Raw genomic sequence first — 18,307 nt, 5'->3', positions numbered from 1 at the left:
AGTAAAAAACGAAGCAACTGGACTTGTTTTTCGTAGTTGAAGACGTTTCGCTTCCTCTCCAGTTCAAAAAGTCTGGAGTAATGTGGAGTAACAAGCTTTATACTGTTTCGGTTGAATTTGCATGTTATCTAAGCCATTATAAGGCCTTTGTTTGGCAGTAGTATAAAGCTTGGTATCCTCATCATTACTCCAGACCTTTTGAACTGGAGAGGAAGCGAAACGTCTTCAACTACGAAAAACAAGTCCAGTTGCTTTGTTTTTTACTTTTTTTTGGAATGACCATGACCTGGATGACTGAGAATCTTCACCAGCATTCAAAACCTCCAAAAATGTTTAGAATCTCAAGGAAAAATGGCAACATTTAAAGGGGAGGTTATTCTCAGGAAGATAAAGCAACGGATGGTGGGGACAACCAGACATCATCTCATGGATTACTCGATGACAGCAAAGTGTCTGTGTCCTGTGGCAGCAAAAAAAAATACAAAGTCCAAATCAGACCCCCTCCACCACCATGCTCAATAGCTGAGGTTTATGTGCTAAAGTACCAGATTTGGTTTCCTCCAAATATGGGACAGCGAATCGTGGCCAAACATCTCCACTTTAATCTCCTCTCTCCAAAAGACTTTGTTCCAGACTCAGAGCACTCGTGGTTCTATCGGTTACAACTTAGTTAATAAGTATCATTAACCACCAGAAAACATATTTTATATACCTTTAAGTGTAGTGGAATTGTGCAAGTCGCTTATCTTCTGACCTGTCCAACTTCCACAGAAAAAAAAAACAGGCATCCTGTAAATAAAGTCTGCTTCTGAGATTCCTTGAAATACATAAGTGATCTGCGTTACTTTGACAAACTACATTTGGTTTTGTAGATTAACATAATTAAAGATAGTTAAAATGGGGCCAGTTTGCAGCTTTTGGACAATCCTAATGTTTCAAGCAAATAAATATTATACAACCCACAAAATAATAAAAAAAAATTTTTACTCAAATGCTTTGATTTATCTTTATTTTCATGCGTGATTCTGTTTGAGGTAGGAACTAGCTCAAGGTTTTTACTTTTGTGTGTCTTCTCTTGATACAAAACATCCTCAGATAAGGATAAATAGATCACAGCTCTCACCCAAATGAGCCTCCTTTATGTTTTCCCTCCATCATTTCCTTCAGCTTCAACTCTCATCTCTGAGGCAAATGAAGGAGGGAAGTGTTTGATTGCGGACAGACGGACGGACGGACGTATGGAATTCAAATCCCATCCTTTTCCAGACAGCACAGGATCCCTGCTTTCACCATAGATCACTAGTCTGGCTTTCAAAAAACAAAATAAAAAAGAAAAATCACTTTTTATTCCAAAATACCCGCTGCTTCAGATTCTCCAGCTCAGGAAAACATCCCTGAGGTTATGGCCTCAGCGTCCCCACCCCAAGCTGGACACAAACGAGGATGTGAACACGCAAACAAACAGACGTGTCGACCTCGTTTTCTCCGTCACTCGGTCGATCTTTGTGCCACGCACAGAGCATCTAAAGACACGGAGACACACACCGAGAGGACTGAAGGATTTCTGCCACTCATGTATTCATGTCACTGCACGGATGAGGCCACAAATCACCTCTGAAGCTGCTGCAGACTCGCACAGACCAAATGTAGGTCATATTAGCACAAGCTTTCATGCATCTTAACTACTAAATGTGCAGGCAGACTTTTTTTTATATGTTTTTTCTACCTTTGCATGTGAGGAAATCAGACAGCTATGTGTAATATTTTGCTTTGGGTGGAGCCTTGCGTGACCGCTGACCTATTTAAACGGCTCTCTCATGAGGCGGCTCGTTGCCATGGCGCCAAGAGTAGCAGATGCAGAGAGCGAGGACGAAGGGTCTCGCGAGGGAAAGTTATCATTTCGAAGGACAAAGAAAATCCGTGTCAGACAGATTCCTGTGCTGTCACTTAAAAAAAAAAAAAAAAAAAAAGGGAGGACTGGGAAGCCCCTCTGTGATTTGACGGCGCTGCGAAACACCTCGATGGAGGATGTTTCCCTGAGACGAGATGCCGATGGGGGTTTGCCCTACATACGCCGATTTCACACAAAGCTGCCTCTGCTGCTGCTGCTGCCTGCACCGAAGACAGAACTTCACATCAAATATTCAGCATTTTACACGAGAGGAAAAACTCGAGCCAGTTTGTGCTGGTCTCAGGGAGAAAGGAGGTTTGGTCTATCAAATGCATTAAAAAGGACGACATGTGTGATAAATAAGCAGTAAAACAAATGTAACACAAATAGGCCTTGCAGATGGTCTATAACATGCTTAGGCCTGGTGAGGTTACAGGTACCAAAATGCACTAAAAGGGCAGATTACAGTCACCTGTTTATATGAATATTTAAAGAGATACAGGTTCAAAAATGGTCAAATTTACTGTTAAAAATCCTTTTAGGAAAAATGCCAGACTGACAGTGCAGGGGATAAAATATCGCCCTAAGCCACCTTTAGTTGTGTCCTGCTGGTCAGCCGGCTGAAGAAAATCTTCCATATTTCTCCTTCACCTCTTTTTCTTGTAACAGAAAAAAAATTGGGCTTATTGTCACACAAAATACGGCATAGAAATGTAAGCAGACCCACTCATCACTCTTATTATAGGCTGGCTACACATACCTTGACTGATCAACACATATAATCTTCTTAGACTTATGTTACTCTGTCAGAAACAAAATTCTTCTATGTGTTATAGCCCAGGAAATGAGAGTCAGCAGGTCAGATGAAAACGAAAATTGGAATCGGTATCGGCATGTTACAGATGGACCGGTGCTTTCCTAAAAGTTCGCCCTTCACGATATCCTGCTCTCTAAAGAAAAACCAGTCTAAGAAGATATTAGCCTGCACAGATCAAGGTTTTCCAGGCCAATAATGATTCTCTCTGATTTACATTCTGCTGAGTGTGATTTTCCAGGGCTATTACGCACAAAAGAAAAATGCTTATTGATAAAGCTTGCAGGTTTTAACCCAGCAGAAAATAAAGAAATTACTGAATTATCATTGCTGCATCAGAGCACAGGTCCCTCATTTTTACTAAACTCAAAAGAGCACATGCAGTCTGATGAAGCAGCTATGGACCAAACATTATGAGGGTAGAGCTGAACAGGAATAATAGGAGAGAATGGGGGGAAAAATTAAGCTGCCATTCAGACCTAAACAAGGAAAAATTGGCCTCTTCCAATTTCAGGCTGTTGGTGCCTCTTTATTGATGCACTGCACAATAAGGCCTTTTATGGCCGTCTATATATTTGTCTTGGTCTATGAACAAAAATAAATTAGTTGTTTTAGATAACATTGTCATAACTGTAATAGCTGCTCTGTCTTCTCTAACCCCCCAGTAGGTCGAGATAGATGACCGTTCACACTGAGCCTGGTTCTGCTGGAGTTTTTTCCTTCCTGTTAAAGGGAAAGTTTTCCTCTCCACTGTCGCTTCATGCATGCTCAGTATGAGGGATTGCTGCAAAGTCAGGGATTGCTGCAAAACCATCGACAATGCAGACGACTCTCCCTGTGGCTCTACGCTCTTTCAGGAGGAGTGAATGCTGCTTTCAGGCAGCAAGACTGGATGCAATCTGCTGGGTTTCCTTAGATAGGAAACTTTTTGACCAATCTGTCTGATTTAATTGAATTTGACTTTGTAAAGTTACCCTGAGATGGCATGTGTTGTGAATTGACGCTATATAAATACAATTGCATTGAATAATTGTAGATGCACATACAAGAATTCGTAATGCGACCACTGTTTTCACGTTATGTTAAATAGTTTTTGTGCAATTGTGTTATTTTACCTCATGATTATGCCATAGAAAACGGCTACCCTCTCACGCCTGGACACACTAGTATAACGTTGAGCTCTGACTGCCTGATACTGCTTCGTTTTTCCAGCCTGTGTGCTGCTCTCTGTGCTTGCGAGTGTGCTATGAATAGCAGGGGAGTTTAGCCACACAAAGGGGGGAATTGTCTTTTGTCTCAGCACCAACCAACAATCCACAGACAAGGCTGCTGCATTCAAAGGCAAAGTAAAAGGGGAAAGACCTCCAATCCATCATCTGCTAGAGGGGGCTCTGGCTGTCACAGCGAGGCACCAAAACATTTTGCCGGCAACAAACAGATTCCTTTTAGCTGTTTGCGACAGCAGACGAGGGGAACAAGGACGCAAACTGGAAGGAGAAGTTCTGCAAACTTTTCCTCCATTCAAGACATGAGTGCCCCCCCGAGCCAAGTGGTGAAAGTGATAGGGTCATATAGTTAGAGCCAGTCGGGGCTAACGAGATTTTACCCTGAGACGTTGTAAAGGGAGCACAAAGACTGGCTTTGTGTGTGAATCCCAGCTGCAACAACAGAGGATGAAAATAAAGGATTACATTGATTATAGACGTCTGTATCCTGAAAATCAATGCAAACACTTAATTAATCTGCATGGAAAAACTTCAATGAAAGTGCCTCCCCGCCCCCTTTTGAAATAATAAGATGACAATAAACCAATTTATTACATGGTTTGGATAATGCAGCAGCATAAAAAGGCTCCAATTTACCATTTTGTCAACAGTTGTGTTTTTTTCCAATTAAAACTTCTGATAAACGCTCTATAATAACACAGGATATGCAAATATGCAAATGGATAAGCTCCAAATCCTGGACATGCTCAAGGAAAACTGAAATAATGTTTAGTCAAATATGTAAAAAAGATAACAAATCTTATGGATTTATATGCATTTTTTTGTTAAGTAATAAACTGCAATTCTTGCTATTAACTCTCGTGAAATATTATTTATATTGTTCAATTCCTGCGCCCCCATTTAATCATTCTTATTCTTCTAATTATTAATGACATTATCGATTTATAGACTGCCCGTTTGAAATTATCAGCACATATGATGCAGGTCATAATAAATAGGGGTTAACTCACATAAATGCTCTTAAATATAATGAAACAGCACCACAGCTCCGGTAGCACGTCGCTCTATTTAAATAACCGTCTCCCCGTCACAATAAAGGCCGAAGAGACGGAGAAAGACGTGAATATAAATGAATGCTCACCGTTACACCACTGAAACGGGTGCATCAATGCACCAGAGGGAGTCCCTGCCGCCGGGTTCAGTGTTTACCAACAAGCCGCGGACGCCTGTGCGGATAAAGGCGCTCAGTAGGAGGGGATGACAGCGGCGCCTCCGGGTGAGAGGTGAACCGGACAATAGCAGCCGATGAGCGGTCCTCGGAGGCGGATAGAGATGTGGAAGAAGGAGAAGGAGAAGAAAAATATGCGTTTCTGTTAATCAGGTCCCGCAGCTTTGTTGTGTCACATTACTCGCGCGACGGGTCATCCCCCTGCAGGGCCAAATGGAGGCAGAAACGGTGACGTGTTTAATAATGGTTAGTATTAATTTCTTCACTTCGCTGCCCTGGCTGCGGCGAGTCGTCCTTTATTAATAGACGGCATGGCAGTGACCCAGTGGCGGCGGCAGCATCTGTGCGAGAGGACAAACAGGAGAGAGCTCTGGCTCTGGTTCGCTGCTCCCGCCCCCCGACGGACGCCGCTGACGGGCGGGGAGACCAATCCGCAGCCCGCCTAGTCGGTGCATTGTTGTGACGGCTTGACTGGGCTGGCTTTCAGGGCCGAATCACCGCAAACAGGGGCCCGAGGGCACAATAGGGCCCCTCAGCACAAAATACTTTTTTTCTTTTAACTAAGAACAAACATTTTTAACTAAACCTTTTTAAAACATTTTTAACTAAAAAACATCAGAATCAGACATACTTTAATAATCCCAGAGGGAAATCGCTTACATTTAAATGCTATTTATCCTTGTTATAAAAGTGGGTCCTGTTATAAAAGAGGAGGGTGTTGTCCAAGCTCACATCCATCATGGACAACATCTCCCACCCCCTGAACCAGACTGTGGAGGAGCTGAGCAGCTCCTTTAGTGACAGGTTTAGATACCCTGCCTGTAAAAAGGAGCGTTACCACAGGTCATTCATCCCTGCTGCCATCAGATTATACAATGCTGCAAAATAACTGCAACAATAACTGTAACTTTAACTGCAACTGTAAGTACCAACATGCAATAACTAATGTGCAATTCTATTTAATACACTGTGCAATAATCCTGAAAGAAGTGACTTCTGCTGCTACCACACCCGAATATATGTCAATACACACGCGTATAAACCACAGTGAATGTACAGAAGACATCCTCTGCCTTATTTCCTTTTGTATTTTTCTTTTTTTTTTTTTTTGCTTTTTCTTACCTACTCCTTTTGATCCATGGTATAACAAGGACACACTGTATATATTTGATGAACCTCCTCCTACTTGACTCCTCCTTCCTATGACTACTGAGCCGATGTGACATGTGAATTTCTCCAATGTGAGATCAATAAACCCTATCTTATCTTATTCATGTCTGATTCGATTCAGTTTATTTATATAGCACCAATTCACAGGAAACGTCATCTGAAGGCACTTAGAGCATAGACATAATATAAGAGTAGACGCGTCATTGGGCGGGTTCTGCCTATGCTGCGATGCGTCAGAGCGTCCGCCATCTTAAATGTGGCAAATCTGCAGTTACTCAGTCACTTAAACAGTATCAGAGGGACTTTAATCTCTGAATATACTTTGTATTCGTAGTATTTCTTTTTTACTTTAAATATTACAAGTTTATTTTCGTATCCCTTTAGCTTCATTCTCCTGAATTTATTCTCCTAAAGAATAAAAATAATTAAAATAATCTAACCTGGCCCTATTACTCCAGGAGTGAAATAATTCTGCAAACTGTAATTATTCTGGAAATGTTCCCCCTTAATTCTCATAATATGATGTTTTTATCATAACATTATCACTTTTGTGTTTGTTAGTTTATTTTTACTTTAGGACTTTTTTTTCCTCATATTATTAATTTTACCTCTTTAATACTCACCCAAAAAGTCTGTTCCTAAAGGTTCACATGTGACACGGGTTTATGAAATAATGAAGACCACAATGTTTAGATTTCACAAATTTATCCTTATATTCATAACACATAAACACACACACACATACATACATACACATATATATACATATATACATATATATATATATACATATACACATATACATATATATATATATATATATATATACACACATACATACATACATACATATATATATATATATATATATATATATATAGATATAGATATAGATGCGTGTGTGTGTGTATTTATTGCAGCACAGGAATGAGGCATCTTTTCTGATTAACGTTCACAATAACAGAACTCGACTTTTTTCTGCCACATACAATATGGCGGTGACGTTGACGTGCGAACCTGCGCCCTATGACGCGTCTACGTATATGATGTCTATGACTTAGAGGAGCAGTAAGCGATTTTGCACCACTAGGTGGAGCTCTACTGCCCGCGCCCTCAATAAGAAAGTAGAGCACATCACCCCAGTTCTAAAGTCCTTACACTGGCTCCCTGTATCTCAGAGAATAGACTTTAAAATACTTCTTTTAGTCTATAAATCCCTGAATGGCTTAGCACCTAAATACAGTACATCATAGACTTGTTATCAGTGTATCAACCATGCAGACCACTAAGGTCGTCTGGTTCCACCCTACGCAACCAGAACCAGACATGGAGAAGCAGCGTTTAGTTCCTGCTCCACTTATCTGGAACAAACTTCCACAAAACTGTAAAAGTGTGAAAAGCCTGAGTGTCTTTAAATCAAAATTTAAAAACACAAATGATAGCAATAATGTGCAGACATGACATGCTCTTTATTTAAAATAATTATAATAAATTCAGAAAATATAAACAGCAAGGGCTCCCTTGGTTTCTCATTATGGACCGCTGCCAATCAAATGCATTTTTAATGAGCCTCCTGGCCGATGCACCACAATCAGCTGATCCAACTTAAGTAGATAAAGAAATGCTTAAATTAATTCACTTTTACTTTTCCTTTACATGGTATCTTACAATTTAAAAAACAGTTTTCAAATCATCTCTTAAAACACTCGTTTCTCTCTCGGGCTTTTAACTCAGTTTCTTAGCGTTTGCAATTTTGTTTGTTTTTATGCAGCTGCACTCCATTTTACTTGTTTAATTGTGGCTTTACTTTGATTTTCATTTTGTTATGTTTAGAAAATATTAGAAAAAAATAATAAGCATTTTACATTTTATAAAGCAATCTGACCAGCTGAGTTGTACCTGTGCTACATAAATAAAGGTTTGTTGAGACGAAGCTGACTAGTGCTTCTCTTGAAATACTAAAATTTCCCAAAATAATCTGGTTGTTTAAATAGCACTTTGTTAATGTTAACAGAGCGGGCTGATAGAATTTTAGAATGTAACAGTAAATAACATTATTTTTTCATACCCTATATAAGTATTCGTCAGGAAATAGTTGGGAATTTACAAATACACAAGAATCCATCTTGTGTTGCTCCCGTGGGACTAAACCAAAAACAGTTTCCCCTTGTTAAACAAGGGGAAACTAATTTAACAAGGGTGAGCAATGAGTTTCTTCACATTGGGCAGCATGACAGAGAAGGCTTTTTTTTCCTTTAATCAATGAAATCCACATCTGAAAGCTTTTGGTATTTACTCTTATTGTATTTGATATTGAAAAGATCTGAAACATTTAAGTGTGATAAACAAGAAATCTGTAATTAAAGCAAATGCTTTTCTTCACAGTGCTGTAAAATCACAAAACATTTTTATAATCAGTAATGGCACTTTAATTATGTATATCATATTATTTTATTTTGAACGTACAATATCAGTTATTGACATGAAGACAGACTCCTGACCCTTCTTTAAAAGTCCACAGTGTCAACCCCATTCGTTTTTAGCGTGAGTTTAAACTCTCCATTTCCTAATACAAAAGTTTCCTACCAATTTAAGCCAGATTTTGAAAAGAAATACAGATTTTCATTCACTGCAAACACAGAGTCCCCGTGCCTCCTCTGACAGCGATTCCAGGAACCTAGAAGAAATAAATCTGCTCGTAGGCGGTAAAGTTTGCAGCGTAGACAGGAGTGAACGTGTAGATCAACGAAGAATCTTCTTCCTCTGGACTGTCGAAATGATGTAAACTCTTCCGCCCTGAATAAAGCAGAGATGATTAAAGTCCATTAAAAACAGTTTAAGCTGTAATAACAGATAAATTAATGAGCCACATAAACTGCTCCTTGTCCAAATTCCTGCACTGCAATGTTTTTCACAGTTGAATATATGATCCAGTAAAATAATTAGCATCGGCAGTAAGGCTTTACCTTCATTGATAAAAAACTCGGCCAGCTGCGACGACAACTGAACGGCGTTACTGGAGTGAGGAAAGTTCAGCTTTCTGCTCCACTGAAAGCGGTTCACCTCTGGGTGCCACTGCACTCCGTAGAAGGGATATCTTTTACCTGAGGGGGCAGAGGAGATGAGAGGAGGTGCCAAGAGGAGCAGTTCACTTTGTCAGTTTTACACGCTAAAGAAATCTAATAACCTTCAATGGTGGAGACAAACTGAGCTCCATTTGCAGCGATGTTGGTGGACAGCAGGGAGAAGAAACTGCTCAGCTTCTGGTTTTCCTGGAACGTCTGGAAGAACAGATTCATTGATGTTTATTTGTTTGCTATCAGATCTATGCCTTGTATGAAATGCAGCATGCCCTGGTGTGGTACGTCTACTTTCAGTGCCTTTTCAAAGTATTTTATTCCCCTCTGAGTTTTCAACATTTTGTCACAGTACAGCTAAAATGTTTTTTTTATTGGTATTTTGATGTGATAGAGACCAACATAAAATAGTGCATATTCAGGGAGGAAAAATGGGAAATCTGAAAAGTGTGGCAAGCATTGAGCCTGTCTGAGTCTGTACTTTGTAGAAACACCTTTTGCTTGATTTATTTGTTTATTTATTTGTTATCAGTTTAAAGGTGTATAGTGCAAGTTTTGAAATTAAATATGAATCTATTTTCTTTCCCTTACACCAACATGTAAAATTAGTTATCCTGTATTTACCGCAGTTGCCTCTATAGGCTGGATTAGTCAATTCATGAGACAGTGATTAGGGCCGAATCCTCTGGGTGTGCATCTGGGTGTTACGCACTGCGTGCTCTTGTTCACCTGCTACTTTGCTGAGTCTCCAGAGTAATCGTAATTGACGCGCCAACTTCAAAATTTATAGCTTTCTTACCTCATAAGACATTACTCCTCTAAACCAAAGAGCTGTGCAGTTGCAGATGCTTTTCCTCTTCTCCGTTGTACATGCACAGCATCTGGTGTCATTTCAACTTGTTGCCAGAGGCGGGCAGACATCTGCAATAATCCTGGAATTTACACTAATATGCTCCTTTAAAATGTGCGCATAGCTATTCTGATTTTTATTTGTAAAGAATTATAAAAGCATCTATAATGTTTTGCCACTTTACTTGAAAAACTTCCCCTCCTTTTTGTTGGTCTGTCACATAAAAACCCAACAGCATCCTGTACTTTGAAGCAAAAAAAGATTTTCATGGGACAAAATCTGGAAATGTTTATGAGGTAGGAACACTTGTAGAAGGCACTGTATTGTAATGCAGCGATTTTTATTTTGTTTAGGCTTTTCTTACACAAATAGACATGCTCCAAGAGCTACTGACCAAAACAGCATACATTCTCACTACTGTAGAGAGATGCAAAATAGGCCGTTGACTTGATGTATAATGACTCGGTCATTTAACTACAGCTGAGGGACCCAGCTCTCCTTATCCATACAGTTTGCAGGAAAAACTACTTAAAAATTTTGGAAAAGGTGTGACGAATGAAAATTGTAATGTTATCTTGTAAAATCTTGTTATGTCACAAGTCTCCAAGGTCGTGTATGTGCATGTAAAATGTAATCTGCTCATTGACTGTATTTTTTACTTCAAAGGGCAAAAACCTGAAAATAAGAACCAAAACACATGAGAGAGATACCTTTACTTTGAGGCCATACTTGTGAAAATTGCCCGTCAGAGGCTCTTCTGTCACAGCCTTCATGAGCTCTTTAGGAAAACCTTTGAACATCCTGCAGGAGTGAGCCTCTGCAGGAATAAAGGGCATATATGTTAATTTAGGTACACATAAATGGTTTTATGTTAATTATAGGAAATAACAATTAATAAGTTCTTTAACTAGACCCTACAAACAAACTTGTTCCATCTAATTCTTTACTGTTCAACAACCAAGATTATAAACTAAGGGTTTGAAAGACATCCATAACAGTGAAAGCGATTAGGGAAAATGAATGTTAACAGTGGCAAGGCTACATCATTATTCATGCGGAAATTTAAGAATAAAAAAAAAAAAATTGTTTTCTTGCATCTAAACAATGATCAAATATAAAATATAGAGGTAAAGGCATCTGTTGACAGCCAATTAAATTTGTTTGAGTGCAGACTTTCCCTTTGTTTAAGATCAATTTGAACAGGTTATATTGTCTAAACACCAGCCAATTCTTATTGAATCTATCTGGGCCAAATAAAGACTATAAAGTAAATAAAGACTTGTTAATGGACATGAAAACAATATCCCAAAAAAGTGCCCTGTGTTTGGAGGGCAGCTAAAACTCGCTATAGTGTTAAAATACAAGCCTTTGCTGTTTAAGTTCCCTCTGCTGACACCAAGTGTTGAGTTCTGTCCCATGCACCTTGCCAAAAACATAAAGCTAAACTCCAAAACAATAGTCTGCTCCATATAAGTTTATATTTTTTTGATTTAAATAACAAATCATGCCATTCAAGGACACCAACAATGCCAGGGAAAAGCGTTCACCTGTGGTTAGGTTGAGGGGTAAAGCCAGATTCTCAGCTGTAGTTTCTGTGAGCAGATTCTCACCAGCCACCAGCACAGTGAGCAGCTGCATGCCCATGCACGTGCCCCAGATGGGGAAGAAATCCCCAGCATCATTGGCCTGGAACAAGCACAATCATTTTACTTCTCTATGTTCCGAAGAAAAGGCAACGCATGAGAACAATATGTAACCTTTAAAAGCTTTGCATAAAATCGCTTCCACATTGTGGTCATGGATTATTGATTTAGTCTAATACATAGAGGACCAGGAAGGTACCAAAGAGATCATATTGAGTTGCAAAACAAATGCAAATAAGTAGACATGAACGACCACCAAAGAAAGCAATAAAAATATGCAGAGGAGCAATTAAAAAAGGCAGATAAACACATTTAGTAAACAAGAAAGTTGAAAAAGTATGCAAAATACGCAAAGAAAGTTCTGCAAAGTAAGATCTGTTAAACCCACTAAGCTTTAATCTAAATGGTCAAAATTATCGGAAAAATTAAACAATTGACAAAGGAACCCTGCATAAGAACAAAGTGGTAAAAAAAGAGACATTTGAAACCTGGAAAGATGCAAAACGAAGACACAACAGTAAGAAAGAAAGGTTACAATTTACACAGAACGAGGCACAAATCACAGTCAGTAATAATTCAACTTTAGGAATATTTCACAGAAAATTAAACATGATGCGCTGTACACACCGTCAGAGCAAGTTTATAGAAAATCTTCGCCACCCTGGCAAAGTCAGAGGTTACCAAATCTGAGGCTCCCCCGATCAAAAATAGGCTAAACGCCAAAGAGAAAACAAAGATTTTGTTATTTTTAATGTAAAATGTTGTCGATGTTTACCTGCAGGATTATAAATACATTCAGTTTGACTTACCCATTTATCTTTTTGAAGATGCTTTCATACTCAGCAGTGGAAAGGGTCAATCTGTGTCAAGAAATCAGCACTGTCAGTGTTCATTTAATGTTTATATTGTTAATAAAATACACCTTGCAAAATAGGTGTGTTGTTATATTGTCACTATTTAGATTATTTATTATATAATACTAAAATGTTCTATTTGATTGAGGTCAGGGCTTCGGGAAGGCATTCCAGAAAGCTAAATGTTAGCCTTCCAGGTAGATGTGTGTTTGGGATGATTTTCCTGAAGGAACCCTCTCCTGTGTCAACGTTTCAGCCATCTGACCAATGTCGACCTCAAATGAAAAGGAAACTGGTTATAATTTTCCCAAAAAAAAAACAGGCACCACCTTGGCTAAAGGCAAACTGACCCTAAACTGGAAGACGCTGCAAGAGTTCCTGTCCAGGTAAAAAGACATTTTCCTTAACATTGGTTCTGACGGCGCCAACTGACCATAAAAGAAGCTCTGCTTAAACATCAACAACGTCAAGCATTTGGGTGATTTAAAGTTGGTCAGCTAAACGCCTTCTAGAGTAAAACATTTTCATCTGGTGCGACAAAGACTGCTGTTTGGCAGCGATAAGAGGAAGGATGTATGAGGAAGTCATTGTGGGGCTGTAGAAACTGTAAAAGTGATGGCAGCATTATGCTGTGGGAGCGTTCTGCCACTGGTGGAGAAAGGAAGAAGGGGTTCCATCTCCAAACTTTTATTATTAATCAACAGCTGGCTGGTTGAGACTTAGACACAGTTGAGTCTTCCAACAGGACAATGACCCTAGATAGATATAAAATGGGTTTTGTAACAGATAACACAGGCTAACATTAAACTTCAGGAAAAGCCACAACTTCAACCATATTAAAAAGTTTAACACCAAGTTTAAAAGCTGTGTCCTTTGCAGAAAACCAAGTAAGCAAAAATAGCTATAATATCCATCCGGATTTCTAGCAGGACATTGTTGCTGGCTGTAAAAACCACAAGTTTTCTCTGCAACTTGTAAAGTGACTATAAACCCACTACTAGTGGGGGTGTATGTATTATTTCTGCCTGTATATACAACTTTGACGGATTGACAGATCTCTGGAATCTAGAAATCTCTTAAATAGCACCTGTCTGGCAACTTGAAGTAGGCAAAACAATCTCACAAAGCAAGGGTTTCAATGAATTTAAGAACAGATGAGAAACAAAATAATTAACATCCATGAGTTTGGAAAGTCCCGAAGCTATTTCTAAGGGTTTGGGACTCCAGTCGTCATCAGTGAGAATTCTCATCCACAAGCAGAGGAAACTTGAACCGTCCTAGGATTTGGCCGCCCACCAAAATCACTCCAACAGCGCATCCAGCAAGGCACAGAGGAACCGAGAACATCTAAAAGACTTTAGCCCCATTTGCTTCAGGAATTAACAATAAGAAGGAAACTTGGCAAAAAGTAGTTGTAAAGCCAGCACCACATCTGGCCAAAAAAAAATACACGAAGGTCCCAAAAACTTTTGTTAAACAGCTTGTGCATTGATGAGACATAAGTGGTGTGCGTGTCCAATTAAAATATAGTTGTAGTGTGACATGTGGGGCTTCTTAGTTGCTTCACGACCTGGAAAACTCCTTGATGGAACCATGAATACATATCGGAGGAGAACATCCAGACAGTCTGTGAAATGAAGCTCAACCACCCTTGGATTATGCAGGGTAAAGCAAGCCAGCAAAAACAACTGTAAAATCAGAACTTGAACAATTTGGAGTGGCTTAGTCAATGTCTGGAATAGAATCCTATTGGGTTTCTGTGACCTGACTATTCATGTTTGAAAACCCTCAAATGTTGCTGAATCGAACAAGTCTGCCAAGAGGAGTGGACAAACTGTGAGATATAAGTCTTATTAACAGTTATCACAAGCTTTATTGTAGTGGTTGATGCAGAGTGACCAATATATATATATATATATAATATATTTTCACTTATCTGTATTGTTTACACTTAAATTGTTTACTTTTAAATCACTGCTGCACCTCACACTGTAATTTAAATTTACTGTAATCTACAAGCTGTATTCTTGCACAAATGCCCTCTGCACAATCAATTCTGCACATACAAATGGTTTTAAAGATACTTACCTATACACTGTGACTTCTCCTGCATTGTCTACATTTCAATTGTTTACTTTTGAATCACTGCTGCACCTTATACTGCAACTCAATTTTACTGCAATTTACAAGCTGTATGCAACAAAATTTCGTTCTGTACGCACTTTGTGCATACAAAATGACAAATAAAGTTGTCACTAATCAATTTAATTTTGTTGCATTTTCTATACCCGCCTACCACTGCCAGGGAGCTGGTACCTATGTTCCTCCTCCATTGACAAGGGAGGGTACACCCTGAATAGCTTGTCTGTCCATCACAGAATTAGGAAATTTGAAAAGTTATCTGCAAATGGAAAAATATTTTTCCCTGCCCAGTAAAAGTTTGTCTTAATATCTTACTGCCATCTTCACAAACAAAAGCACCAGAGCCTTCAACCCACCTGATCGGCATCACCCTACTTCCCCCTGACTCAATGTAGTTCACGTAGGAGTCGGGTATATAAGTCTCCCCGAAAGGTTTCATAACGGCATCTGAGACTATCTGAGTTAAAACACCTGCACGGCAAAAGAAGACAAAACACAAAAAACAAACCTTAACAGTGTAATTTCATTGGTTTTCTTTACATTCAAAACTCCTAAAGAGAGCTTCTTACCAATCACTGGTCTGTTGTTCACAGCTTCCTGGAAGAGTTTAAATGCCGTCGCTTCATACCAGCAGATGAGGCAAGTGAAAAACAGGCATGAGTACACTGAAAATCCTCCGCAGGACATCTTCCCTTGTAACGATTCAGCAATGGGAGTCCTAGAATCCTGCCAGAAGGCTCAGGCTGTGAAGAAAGCCACGACAGACGCATATATATTGTAGCAGAGGAGGATAAAGTTAGGAAGGGGAAGTGAGGAATGGCCAGGTTTGCATGTGATCATTCTTTTACCAAACATGCCGGTCAGACAAGTTTGCTGCTGAGGTAAACACAAAATGTTCTGCAGATAGCATGGAGTTTTTGGGAAAAGTTGTATGCGTTGGTGTGTGTGGTAAACGGTCCTGCTTCATGTCTCTAATGGATTTCACAATATAGGTTTTTTGACCTTGTGTGTGCGCCGAGGAAGGCAGGCGTATGTTCAGAAACGTGTTGTTGGACAAGTTTCTGCAAGTGAAAATGAAAGTTGCAGCTTTGCATAGACTATTTCAGTGATTACCTTAAGTGTCTGTGAAACTCCAAACGTATCCCAATAAAGCTGTACAAAGATTTGGGGAAAATCTGGGGCTTTTATGCGCATTTAAAAACCTTCCCGCTTATCAAACTTACCAGAAAAACTTGACTGAGTAGGCATGAGAAGAAATTTCATAACAATTTCTTAAAATTGAGCAACCTCGCTGACTAAGGAAAAGCCTCACACTATTACAGAACTATAGATGATTTTTCATCACTTTTAAAAACCCACCTGTTTTCATTGGCTTGTAATTCTGGGAAGCTGGGACATTTGGCTAGTCTATGTTTTTATAGTATTATTTTATTGTTTGATCTGTCCTAACTGTGAACTGCATTTCATTGCTAATTGCTTTTACCATTTTATTACCTTAATTTACCTGTGAAGCACCATTGCCACTATTGTCTGTAATAGTTTTAAATAAATAAAGATTGAAATAATTTGAGCCAGCTCATTCCCCAGTCTATACAAAGATTTATTTTTTATGTTCTCAGTCCATTGTGCTTTGTCCACAGTTTAGGAGCTGCAGCTGAAAAAGATCAGCCTCCTTTAGTCACCGGCAGAGTCCTCTGAAAGCATTTGATTTTCAGATTGCAGTGTCCGACGAGGATTGTGTTTGTGTTGTCTTTTCCCAGTTAGCAAGCATGCAACAGTATTTCGGACAAGCTGAAGATGAAGGGTCTGGCTGATCCCACTACAGAGGGAGATGCATTACTCCAGTGCAGCGGTAACAAAAGCATGAATATGACACTTTCACTGGCATTCTGAGAAAGATAGGGCTTAACTAAAGTTAATCAACCTCAAATGATTATAGACTGAAGGATTGAACTGAGTTACTTTACAAATTTGAGACCAGTGTCAAAAATAATCCCAAGATTTCTGACAGAGTCACAACCAAATGAATCAAGGGCACCAATAGCACTGTTACATCCTCAAAACAGGTCAGCTTTACCAAAGAGAATCCCCTCTGTCTTGTTTTAATTAAGAAGAAAGTTCAGCTTCATGCACTTTTTCTCACTCAGTTTAATAGATTCTCAACCGACTGACTATTGTCGGCTTTTAGTGGAAGATGGATCTGGATGTCATTTACAAAACTGTCAAGTGACTATATTTTTTAGGAATGGACCCCAAAGAAAGTAAGTAAAAACAGAAAAGAAAAAAAATGGGGTATCCTGAACTTCAGTGAAGCCACAGAAGAAGACAACTGACCAAATTGGAAAGTAAAACTTCTGTCGGACATATGAGACCTAAATAAAGGGCTGGGCGATGAGGCTTAAAAATAAAATCTCAGTTTTTAATGATATCAAATCTGATCAATCGATTTTTTCCCCCCTGCTTTGTTTCACAAAAAGAAATTAAAAAAAAAACAAAAAAAAAAAACACTTGCTTTTGTCAAGTATTTCATCTGGGAGTTGAGATGAATTTAAAGTGGAACTATATAGACACTGTGACACATGCTTGTGAAACAAGATGGCAGCCCTGCCATTGTAAACAATGAAAATATAACAAAATATTTGCTGCTAGTGGTATGAGCTAAGAACAGGCTTCACTTCACTTGTGTAACTTCAAACTAACTTAAAAGAAAATAAATTAATTAATAAATTAAAGAGGCCCACATAATTGTAAAAAAATAAATAAATAAAATAATAAAATAAATAAAAGTTCCCTCCACAGTATTTTGAGAATATATTTACCTAAACATATATTCAGCATTGTATGCTATTCTCCTCCTGGAAGCCCAAAAGAGGGCTTTGGCAAAATGAAAATCTCAATTTACCAATAATAAATAAATCTTAAAAAAAAGAAATGTTATTTGAATAATCAATTAAATCGATTTCTCACCCAGCCCTACCAAAACAGTTACATGGTTGCCCCCTTAGTCACCAACGGACTGTTACAAGCAACGTAAGATCTCATGGTCAGCTGTGTCAGAGGCCATGCTCAACTCAAGACGCATTTGTCATGATTGGGGAGGCGAGGACCTAGGCAGCAACAAGGCAGAGACAGGAACATGGGGGTTAAACAAAGTAAATTTAATGAAAACATGAGACTTACAAGTTTCTCTGTCTGGCGCACAGGAGACCAAAACACACAGAGAATCAGAAGTCAGTACACAGAATGACCCGACAACTGGGAAACAAACAGAGGAACTTAAATACAGGTGCTAATCAGGGGAACACAGGTGAGAACAATAAACAGAAACGAGTCCCCAGCTCAGAGGGTCCTGACAGTATTAATTTTTAAATATTTAATCTTTTTATACAGGTTACCTGATTTAGATCAAATA

At 38.9% G+C, this 18,307-nt stretch overlaps 2 protein-coding genes across 4 annotated transcripts in view; both read right to left on the bottom strand.

The window, feature by feature from the left end:
• The window catches only part of rnf122 (ring finger protein 122), a 30,783-nt gene extending 25,227 nt beyond the window's left edge, over nt 1-5,556 (bottom strand). The window contains exon 1 of one of the 2 annotated variants that reach the window (XM_036143909.1): nt 5,073-5,556. In XM_036143909.1, the coding sequence (XP_035999802.1) occupies nt 5,073-5,097 (25 nt within the window). In that variant the 5' untranslated portion in view covers nt 5,098-5,556. The remainder of the gene's footprint in view (nt 1-5,072) is intronic. The other variant, XM_036143908.1, reaches the window with a different exon arrangement.
• Nucleotides 5,557-7,777: 2,221 nt separating this feature from the next.
• LOC105931420 (gamma-glutamyl hydrolase) lies at nt 7,778-18,172 on the bottom strand. 2 transcript variants are annotated; one of them, XM_036143907.1, is made up of 10 exons: nt 18,076-18,172; nt 15,465-15,638; nt 15,252-15,366; nt 12,709-12,759; nt 12,527-12,611; nt 11,804-11,942; nt 10,967-11,073; nt 9,517-9,610; nt 9,296-9,433; nt 7,778-9,125 (listed from the first exon to the last, which is right to left on the bottom strand). In XM_036143907.1, the coding sequence occupies exons 2-10, from the start codon at nt 15,580-15,582 to the stop codon at nt 9,007-9,009; spliced, it is 966 nt and encodes a 321-aa protein (XP_035999800.1). In that variant the 5' UTR covers nt 15,583-15,638; nt 18,076-18,172; the 3' UTR covers nt 7,778-9,006. The 2 variants fall into 2 exon arrangements, with proteins under 2 accessions (XP_035999800.1, XP_012725549.2); XM_012870095.3 differs by lacking the exon at nt 18,076-18,172 and having other exon boundaries at nt 15,465-15,710.
• Between the last annotated feature and the right edge of the window lie 135 nt (nt 18,173-18,307).

This window comes from Fundulus heteroclitus, chromosome 12 (assembly GCF_011125445.2).
Source record: "Fundulus heteroclitus isolate FHET01 chromosome 12, MU-UCD_Fhet_4.1, whole genome shotgun sequence".
Taxonomy (NCBI): Eukaryota; Metazoa; Chordata; class Actinopteri; order Cyprinodontiformes; family Fundulidae; genus Fundulus; species Fundulus heteroclitus.
This window is presented reverse-complemented; position numbering and strand designations above follow the sequence as displayed.